The 12,022-nt window shown below is 37.3% G+C and overlaps 1 protein-coding gene across 7 annotated transcripts in view; it reads right to left on the bottom strand.

Annotated features, from left to right (window-relative positions):
* The window catches only part of LOC133615706 (zinc finger CCCH domain-containing protein 7B-like), a 32,545-nt gene that overhangs the window by 3,426 nt on the left and 17,097 nt on the right, over nt 1-12,022 (bottom strand). For all 7 annotated transcript variants that reach the window (XM_061974486.2, XM_072915820.1, XM_061974488.2 and 4 more), the window contains 5 exons: nt 10,485-10,558; nt 5,438-5,586; nt 4,181-4,289; nt 4,011-4,119; nt 1,887-2,023 (listed from right to left, as the gene is read on the bottom strand). In XM_061974486.2, the coding sequence (XP_061830470.1) occupies nt 1,887-2,023; nt 4,011-4,119; nt 4,181-4,289; nt 5,438-5,586; nt 10,485-10,558 (578 nt within the window). The remainder of the gene's footprint in view (nt 1-1,886; nt 2,024-4,010; nt 4,120-4,180; nt 4,290-5,437; nt 5,587-10,484; nt 10,559-12,022) is intronic.

Genomic DNA, 12,022 nt, shown 5'->3' with positions numbered 1-12,022 from the left:
TGTTTGATCAGCCGTTTTACTGCTGTGTTACAGGCACCGCTTGGAAACAATTAAGGTATGTAAATAAACATTTACAGAATCTTTCATAGTGGTATATATCTGCAGCTTATGAGACAATGCAGATATATTGTTACGAGCCCTTAGCATGTGTGGGGCGGCTGGCGGTTAAGATAGATAATGCACTTTACAGCCCGCAGAGTATGACAGTTAGATTGACATTATTTAAGGGAAACAATTGCTTCGGTTTTCAACAAACACTTTGGACCAGATTAATAACGAAAAACTGTATTCTAAACAATCTCAGAGCAGTCGATGGATCACAACTGGACTGTTTGGTTTGTCTCAGAAGACCTTTGGCCTCTCATCTGAGTAGACTTCATCATCATAGACTTAGACTGGTCAGATCGAGTCTTAGACTTAGATTAGTCACATCTAGTCTTAGACTTAGATTGTTACATCTAGTCTTAGACTTAAATTGTCACATCTAGTCTTAGACTTAGATTGGTCACATCTAGTCTTAGACTTAGATTGGTCACATCTAGTCTTAGACTTAGATTGGTCACATCTAGTCTTGGACTTAGATTGGTCACATCTAGTCTTAGACTTAGATTGTTACATCTAGTCTTAGACTTAGATTGTCACATCTAGTCTTAGACTTAGATTGGTCACATCTAGTCTTAGACTTAGATTGGTCACATCTAGTCTTGGACTTAGATTGGTCACATCTAGTCTTAGACTTAGATTGTTACATCTAGTCTTAGACTTAGATTGTCACATCTAGTCTTAGACTTAGATTGGTCACATCTAGTCTTAGACTTAGATTGTCACATCTAGTCTTAGACTTAGATTGGTCACATCTAGTCTTAGACTTAGATTGGTCACATCTAGTCTTAGACTTAGATTGTCACATCTAGTCTTAGACTTAGATTGGTCACATCTAGTCTTAGACTTAGATTGGTCACATCTAGTCTTGGACTTAGATTGGTCACATCTAGTCTTAGACTTAGATTGTTACATCTAGTCTTAGACTTAGATTGTCACATCTAGTCTTAGACTTAGATTGGTCACATCTAGTCTTAGACTTAGATTGTCACATCTAGTCTTAGACTTAGATTGGTCACATCTAGTCTTAGACTTAGATTGGTCACATCTAGTCTAGTGGCTAGTGCCAAAACCCCAAAATACTTATACTACAAAACCAGGAGGGTGTGCCTGGGCAAGGGCAATAGGGTGAAATCATCATTGCCCAAGCACACCCTCCTGGGTTTGGAATATAAGTATTTTGGTGTTTTGGCACCAGCCGTTAGACTAGATGTGACCAATCTAAGTCTACGACTAGATGTGACCAATCTAAGTCTAAGACTAGATGTGACCAATCTAAGTCTACGACTAGATGTGACCAATCTAAGTCTAAGACTAGATGTGACCAATCTAAGTCTACGACTAGATGTGACCAATCTAAGTCTAAGACTAGATGTGACAATCTAAGTCTAAGACTAGATGTGACAATCTAAGTCTAAGACTAGATGTGACAATCTAAGTCTACGACTAGATGTGACCAATCTAAGTCTAAGACTAGATGTGACAATCTAAGTCTAAGACTAGATGTGACAATCTAAGTCTAAGACTAGATGTGACAATCTAAGTCTACAACTAGATGTGACCAATCTAAGTCTAAGACTAGATGATCTGACCAATCTAAGTCTATGATCATAAAGTGATGAAGTCTACTTGGATGAGAAATGAAAGGTATTCTTGTACAAACCAAACAGTCCAGTTGTGATCCACTGAACTGCTGAGATGACAAAGACCTGATGAATGAGAACATCCACAGACATGTCTTGTAAACACAGATGTAGTGCAGTCCTCACAGAACTAGGACCCACCATTGGCTCAGCGTAGTCCGTTGGCATGATGATGTATTTCTCCTCCTGGGCAGACTGGCTGATCATAGCTCCGTCTGCTTGACGACTGGAGGTGCTTAGGGTCAGCCACATGTCGTACATCTGCTGCATGTCCCGTACTAGCAACACACACTTCACATGTCAGTCTGAGGACCTGGATCAATGTCCCGTACTAGCAACACACAGTTCACATGTCAGTCTGAGGACCTGGATCAATGTCCTGTACTAGCAACACACAGTTCACATGTCAGTCTGAGGGCCTGGATCATCAATGTCTTGTACTAGCAACACACAGTTCACATGTCAGTCTGAGGACCTGGATCAATGTCCTGTACTAGCAACACACAGTTCACATGTCAGTCTGAGGACCTGGATCAATGTCCTGTACTAGCAACACACACTTCACATGTCAGTCTGAGGACCTGGATCAATGTCCTGTACTAGCAACACACACTTCACATGTCAGTCTGAGGACCTGGATCAATGTCCTGTACTAGCAACACACAGTTCACATGTCAGTCTGAGGACCTGGATCAATGTCCCGTACTAGCAACACACACTTCACATGTCAGTCTGAGGACCTGGATCAATGTCCTGTACTAGCAACACACAATTCACATGTCAGTCTGAGGACCTGGATCATTGTCCTGTACTAGCAACACACAGTTCACATGTCAGTCTGAGGACCTGGATCAATGTCCCGTACTAGCAACACACACTTCACATGTCAGTCTGAGGACCTGGATCAATGTCCCGTACTAGCAACACACAGTTCACATGTCAGTCTGAGGACCTGGATCAATGTCCTGTACTAGCAACACACACTTCACATGTCAGTCTGAGGGCCTGGATCATCAATGTCTTGTACTAGCAACACACAGTTCACATGTCAGTCTGAGGACCTGGATCAATGTCCTGTACTAGCAACACACACTTCACATGTCAGTCTGAGGACCTGGATCAATGTCCTGTACTAGCAACACACACTTCACATGTCAGTCTGAGGACCTGGATCAATGTCCTGTACTAGCAACACACAGTTCACATGTCAGTCTGAGGACCTGGATCAATGTCCCGTACTAGCAACACACACTTCACATGTCAGTCTGAGGACCTGGATCAATGTCCTGTACTAGCAACACACAATTCACATGTCAGTCTGAGGACCTGGATCATTGTCCTGTACTAGCAACACACAGTTCACATGTCAGTCTGAGGACCTGGATCAATGTCCTGTACTAGCAACACACAGTTCACATGTCAGTCTGAGGACCTGGATCAATGTCCTGTACTAGCAACACACAGTTCACATGTCAGTCTGAGGACCTGGATCAATGTCCTGTACTAGCAACACACAGTTCACATGTCAGTCTGAGGACCTGGATCATTGTCCTGTACTAGCAACACACAGTTCACATGTCAGTCTGAGGACCTGGATCAATGTCCTGTACTAGCAACACACAGTTCACATGTCAGTCTGAGGACCTGGATCAATGTCCTGTACTAGCAACACACACTTCACATGTCAGTCTGAGGACCTGGATCAATGTCCTGTACTAGCAACACACAGTTCACATGTCAGTCTGAGGACCTGGATCAATGTCCTGTACTAGCAACACACACTTCACATGTCAGTCTGAGGACCTGGATCAATGTCCCGTACTAGCAACACACAGTTCACATGTCAGTCTGAGGACCTGGATCAATGTCCTGTACTAGCAACACACAGTTCACATGTCAGTCTGAGGACCTGGATCAATGTCCTGTACTAGCAACACACAGTTCACATGTCAGTCTGAGGACCTGGATCATTGTCCTGTACTAGCAACACACAGTTCACATGTCAGTCTGAGGACCTGGATCAATGTCCTGTACTAGCAACACACACTTCACATGTCAGTCTGAGGACCTGGATCAATGTCCTGTACTAGCAACACACACTTCACATGTCAGTCTGAGGACTTCATTATTAATATAATTGTACAAATGTAGTGCATTGTTGTATGCATGTTGCATGTATTATAGTACAAATGTAGTGCATTGTTGTATGCATGTTGCATGTATTATAGTACAAATGTAGTGCATTGTTGTATGCATGTGACTGACTGTCTTGTCTTGCCATGTACGTCCACATGTCCCTCTCCTCGTGGCTGTGGGCGAAGGTGCAAGTCTCACAGTAGTTACACTTCCTTCTCTCCAGTATCTGCTTGCACATCTGCCAGACAACAACACGGAGGCCATTATTAGCAAAACACACATCTGGTGGCAAGACTCACTTCATATTGTGCAGGGCAGTTCTTGGGGGTATGAGGCAGTGGTCGGACAGGAACCCATTTATTTTTGTCCAAAGTCTTGACGAGAAGCATATTCTGCTCCTTGGTCCACCTGAGGGGATATGTATGACATCATCATCATCTGTCTCATGGCTTTCTCTTCACCAAACATTCTAAATGACACTCATGTATGATGTGTTGTCTTCTCTTCACCAAACATTCTAAATGACACTCAGGTATGATGTGTTGTCTTCTCTTCACCAAACATTCTAAATGACACTCATGTATGATGTGTTGTCTTCTCTTCACCAAACATTCTAAATGACACTCATGTATGATGTGTTGTCTTCTCTTCACCAAACATTCTAAATGACACTCAGGTATGATGTGTTGTCTTCTCTTCACCAAACATTCTAAATGACACTCATGTATGATGTGTTGTCTTCTCTTCACCAAACATTCTAAATGACACTCATGTATGATGTGTTGTCTTCTCTTCACCAAACATTCTAAATGACACTCAGGTATGATGTGTTGTATTCTCTTCACCAAACATTCTAAATGGACACCAATGTATGATGTGTTGTATTGTCTTCACCAATGTATGATGTGTTGGATCCTAACCCTTTTGTCCACATTCTTGACTTCTCAGGCCATGTAAATAATGAGGTGAGCACAATTGAAGATGAATGACTTACTTTACACAAAAGAGGAAGGACAAACACTAGCAAATGGAGAGAGGACCAAGACGTCTAAAGTCTGAAGCATTCTCTCAAGCGGTCGCCCTCCTCTCATGCTTTTGTCCTACTTGCTGACACTTCTTTCAGCATTTTGAGGTGGGATAAAAAAAGATGAATTACCGATTCTAATGAATCGCTTATTTGTTGTATTGTCTTGACAGGACTACTTTCTAGTGATTATTTGTTGTATTGTCTTGACAGGACTACTTTCTAGTGATTATTTGTTGTATTGTCTTGACAGGACTACTTTCTAGTGTCCAATCAGAACACAGGAGTTGCTGTGTTCAACGTGCCAAGAGAGAAACACTATCTTTCTATACACACAGCTTCAATACTATGTACACACACCTTCAATACTATATACACACACCTTCAATACTATATACACACACCTTCAATACTATATACACACACCTTCAATACTATATACACACACCTTCAATACTACATTTAATACTACCTTTAAGTCAACAAGCTGCATTGGTCCTCCGGGTGTCAATAAAAGAACATGATGACCTACGTGTGTTTGGCCTTGGCACTGCAGTACTTGAGGCTTTTGTCTGGCAGGATCATGTTGCCTCCTCGCCAGCACTGAGCACAGGCAAAGTTCATCTTCATGTTCACATGGCTGCCTCTCGCTCTGCTCTCACCGTCAGTCACAGCAGGACACTAGGACACATGTGGGGACACAGAGTCACACTTTAAATACACTAGGACACATGTGGGGACACAGAGTCACACTTTAAATACACTAGGACACATGTGGGGACACAGAGTCACACTTTAAATACACTAGGACACATGTGGGGACACAGAGTCACACTTTAAATACACTAGGACACATGTGGGGACACAGAGTCACACTTTAAATACACTAGGACACATGTGGGGACACAGAGTCACACTTTAAATACACTAGGACACATGTGGGGACACAGAGTCACACTTTAAATACACTAGGACACATGTGGGGACACAGAGTCACACTTTAAATACACTAGGACACATGTGGGGACACAGAGTCACACTTTAAATACACTAGGACACATGTGGGGACACAGAGTCACACTTTAAATACACTAGGACACATGTGGGGACACAGAGTCACACTTTAAATACACTAGGACACATGTGGGGACACAGAGAAGGACACATGTGGGGACACAGAGAAGGACACATGTGGGGACACAGAGAAGGACACATGTGGGGACAAAGAGAAGGACACATGTGGGGACAAAGAGCAGGACACATGTGGGGACAAAGAGAAGGACACATGTGGGGACAAAGAGAAGGACACATGTGGGGACAAAGAGAAGGACACATGTGGGGACAAAGAGAAGGACACATGTGGGGACAGAGAGAAGGACACATGTGGGGACAAAGAGAAGGACACATGTGGGGACAAAGAGCAGGACACATGTGGGGACAAAGAGCAGGACACATGTGGGGACAAAGAGCAGGACACATGTGGGTACAAAGAGAAGGACACATGTGGGGACATGTGAGCAGGACACATGTGGACACATGTGAGCATGCAGTCCCACTTCACAGTAAGTCAGAATACTTGCTATTTCTTTCCCTAACGTGGAATTATTTAGAGCAGCCATAGACAAGTTGTTGAACACTTTCTTCTCAAGTTCTCTTTGTCCATTCCTTGTAAACATAAATAGGGATGTAACCATATGACGCTCAGATATGGTCACAGTATTAAAGTCAAGGTAGGATATTATTGTAGTACTGTAAGAAATATGGTCACAGTATTAAAGTCAATACTGTAAGAAATATGGTCACAGTATTAAAGTCAATACTGTAAGAAATATGGTCACAGTATTAAAGTCAATACTGTAAGAAATATGGTCACAGTATTAAAGTCAATACTGTAAGAAATATGGTCACAGTATTAAAGTCAATACTGTAAGAAATATGGTCACAGTATTAAAGTCAATACTGTAAGAAATATGGTCACAGTATTAAAGATATTATGTAAGAAAATAAAGGCTTGGTTAAAAAGCCATACTGTATCAAATGAAGTGGCAAGAATGTGATCCATAATAGATTTATGCCAAAGGAAAAATAACTGCTTGTCTGCTCAAAAAGTCAAAAATATGAGATATTCATAATTATGAAATGAAAAGTCCTAATTATGAGATATAAAGTCATAAGTCATAATTATGAAATAAAAAGTCATAATGAGATAAAGTCAAAATTATAAGATAAAAAGTCAGTTATGAGATCAAGTCGAAATTATGAGATTAAATAGTCAGAATTATAAGATCAGACATAATTATGAGATAAAAAGTCAAATATGAGATAAAAAGTCAATTATAAGATAGTCAAAATTATGAGATAAATCATAAATATGAGCTAAAAAGTCAGTTATGTGAGAAAAACTCAATTATGTGTTACAAGGTCATAATTATGACATAAAGTCAAAATTATGAGATAAGAAAGTCATAATTATGAGATAAGTCACAATTATGAGATAAATCATAATTATGAGATTAAATAGTCATAATTATGAGGAAAAAAGTTATAATTATGAGATAAGTCATAATTATGAGATAAATCATAATTATGAGATAAATCATAATTATGAGATGAATCATAATTATTTAATCTCATAATTATGAGGAAAAAAGCTATAATTATGAGATAAGTCATAATTATGAGATAAGTCATAATTATGAGATAAATCATAATTATGAGATAAATCATAATTATGAGGAAAAAAGTTATAATTATGAGATAAGTCATAATTATGAGATAAATCATAATTATGAGATTAAATAGTCATAATCATGAGGAAAAAAGTTATAATTATGAGATAAAAAGTCATAAATATGAGATAAGTCATTATGAGATCAAAAGTCAATTATGAGATCAAAAGTCAATTATGAGATAAAGTTGAAATTATGAGATAAATCATAATTATGAGATCAAAAGTCAATGATGAGATACAAAGTCAATTATGAGATAAGTCATAATTATGTGATAAAAAGTTTGAGATAGTTGAAATTATGAAATAAGACATAATTATGTGATAAAAAGTCTATGAGATAGTTGATATTATGAGATAAGTCATAATTATGTGATAAAAAGTTTATGAGATAGTTAAAATGATGAGATAAGTCATAATTAAGTGATTAAAAAGTTTATGAGATAGTTGAAATGATGACATAAGTCATAATTATGTGATAAAAAGTCTATGAGATAGTTGATATTATGAGATAAGTCATAATTATGTGATAAAAAGTTTATGAGATAGTTGAAATGATGAGATGAGTCATAATAATGTGATAAAAAGTCAATTATGGGATACAAAGTCATAATTATGAGATACAAAGTCAATTATGAGACAACAAGTCTTAATTATGAAATAAAAAGTCCTAATTATGAGATAAAAAGTTAAAATGTTCTCAGCTCTGCTCGCTCTGGGTTTACTTCTCAGACCAGTCGACTTTGTAGCGCCAGAAATAAAACTACAAAGAAGTTGTGGTGTGATATTGTCCCATTCCACAGTATTATTGCTAGCACTTTCAAAATAAAATACTGAAATATTTACAATAGCATTGTATCCCTATTGATACGTCTTCTCAATCACCCTCAATTCCTAACAGTATATGACAAATAAACTAACATGACAAATACAACTACAGTATATGACAAATAAACTAACATGACAAATACAACTACAGTATATGACAAATAAACTAACATGACAAATAAAACTACAGTATATGACAAATAATCTAACATGACAAATACAACTACAGTATATGACAAATAATCTAACATGACAAATACAACTACAGTATATGACAAATAAACTAACATGACAAATAAAACTACAGTATATGACAAATAAACTAACATGACAAATAAAACTACAGTATATGACAAATAAACTAACATGACAAATAAAACTACAGTATATGACAAATAAACTAACATGACAAATACAACTACAGTATATGACAAATAATCTAACATGACAAATACAACTACAGTATATGACAAATAAACTAACATGACAAATAAAACTACAGTATATGACAAATAAACTAACATGACAAATAAAACTACAGTATATGACAAATAAACTAACATGACAAATACAACTACAGTATATGACAAATAATCTAACATGACAAATACAACTACAGTATATGACAAATAAACTAACATGACAAATAAAACTACAGTATATGACAAATAAACTAACATGACAAATAAAACTACAGTATATGACAAATAAACTAACATGACAAATAAAACTACAGTATATGACAAATAAACTAACATGACAAATAAAACTACAGTATATGACAAATAAACTAACATGACAAATAAAACTACAGTATATGACAAATAAACTAACATGACAAATAAAACTACAGTATATGACAAATAAACTAACATGACAAATACAACTACAGTATATGACAAATAAACTAACATGACAAATAAAACTACAGTATATGACAAATAAACTAACATGACAAATAAAACTAAAACTACAGTATATGACAAATAAACTAACATGACAAATAAAACTACAGTATATGACAAATAAACTAACATGACAAATACAACTACAGTATATGACAAATAAACTATCATAAATAAAAGTACAGTATGCGACAAATAAACTATCATAAATAAAAGTACAGTATGCGACAAATAAACTATCATAAATAAAAGTACAGTATGCGACAAATAAACTATCATAAATAAAACTACAGTGTATGACAAATAAACTATCATAAATAAAACTACAGTATATGACAAATAAACCATCATAAATAAAACTACAGTATATGACAAATAAACTATCATAAATAAAAGTACAGTGTATGACAAATAAACTATCATAAATAAAACTACAGTATATGACAAATAAACCATCATAAATAAAACTACAGTATATGACAAATAAACTATCATAAATAAAAGTACAGTGTATGACAAATAAACTATCATAAATAAAACTACAGTATATGACAAATAAACTATCATAAATAAAACTACAGTATATGACAAATAAACTATCATAAATAAAAGTACAGTGTATGACAAATAAACTATCATAAATAAAAGTACAGTATATGACAAATAAACTATCATAAATAAAAGTACAGTGTATGACAAATAAACTATCATAAATAAAACTACAGTATATGACAAATAAACTATCATAAATAAAACTACAGTATATGACAAATAAACTATCATAAATAAAAGTACAGTGTATGACAAATAAACTATCATAAATAAAAGTACAGTGTATGACAAATAAACTATCATAAATAAAAGTACAGTGTATGACAAATAAACTATCATAAATAAAAGTACAGTATATGACAAATAAACTATCATAAATAAAACTACAGTATATGACAAATAAACTATCGTAAATTAAACTACAGTATATGACAATCTATCATAAATCAAACTACAGTAAATGACAAACTATCATAAATCAAAGTACAGTATGTGGTAATTGACAGGTGTGTTTAAGAGTTATATAAAGTAAGTTGAAATGATTGCCATCCAAAGTCAAATCTTACTCTACTAAATGTCTTCTCTTCTTGCTGCTGCTGGTAGTTACTTGATACTTTCACCATCTCATCAGGGCTCATACCTGCAAACAAGCACAAGGACACCAATCAACTTCCTGTGAGGACTGGAACACACCTGTACACACCTGTCTGCCTCTCTAGCATCCACAACTTCCTGTAATGATTGGAACTCACTTTGGACAATCAAACTACCATCCACACACTCCACTCACCTTGGACAATCAAACTACCATCCACACATCCCACTCACCTTGGACAATCAAACTACCATCCAAACACTCCACTCACCTTGGACAAACAAACTACCATCCACACACCTTGGACAATCAAACTACCATCCACACACTCCACTCACCTTGGACAATCAAACTACCATCCACACACTCCACTCACCTTGGACAAACAAACTACCATCCACACACCTTGGACAAACAAACTACCATCCACACACTCCACTCACCTTGGACAATCAAACTACCATCCACACAGCTTGGACAATCAAACTACCATCCACACACTCCACTCACCTTGGACAATCAAACTACCATCCACACACTCCACTCACCTTGGACAATCAAACTACCATCCAAACACTCCACTCACCTTGGACAATCAAACTACCATCCACACACCTTGGACAAACAAACTACCATCCACACACCTTGGACAATCAAACTACCATCCACACACTCCACTCACCTTGGACAATCAAACTACCATCCACACAGCTTGGACAATCAAACTACCATTCACACACTCCACTCACCTTGGACAATCAAACTACCATCCACACACTCCACTCACCTTGTACAATCAAACTACCATCCACACACCTTGGACAAACAAACTACCATCCACACACTCCACTCACCTTGGACAATCAAACTACCATCCACACAGCTTGGACAATCAAACTACCATCCACACACTCCACTCACCTTGGACAATCAAACTACCATCCACACACTCCACTCACCTTGGACAATCAAACTACCATCCAAACACTCCACTCACCTTGGACAATCAAACTACCATCCACACACCTTGGACAAACAAACTACCATCCACACACCTTGGACAATCAAACTACCATCCACACACTCCACTCACCTTGGACAATCAAACTACCATCCACACAGCTTGGACAATCAAACTACCATTCACACACTCCACTCACCTTGGACAATCAAACTACCATCCACACACTCCACTCACCTTGTACAATCAAACTACCATCCACACACTCCACTCACCTTGGACAATCAAACTACCATCCACACAGCTTGGACAATCAAACTACCATCCACACACTCCACTCACCTTGGACAATCAAACTACCATCCACACACTCCACTCACTTTGGACAATCAAACTACCATCCACACACTCCACTCACCTTGGACAATCAAACTACCATCCACACACTCCACTCACTTTGGACAATCAAACTACCATCCACACACTCCACTCACCTTGGACAATCAAACTACCATCCACACACTCCACTCACCTTGGACAATCAAACT

This window comes from Nerophis lumbriciformis, linkage group LG22 (assembly GCF_033978685.3).
Source record: "Nerophis lumbriciformis linkage group LG22, RoL_Nlum_v2.1, whole genome shotgun sequence".
Taxonomy (NCBI): domain Eukaryota; kingdom Metazoa; phylum Chordata; class Actinopteri; order Syngnathiformes; family Syngnathidae; genus Nerophis; species Nerophis lumbriciformis.
This window is presented reverse-complemented; position numbering and strand designations above follow the sequence as displayed.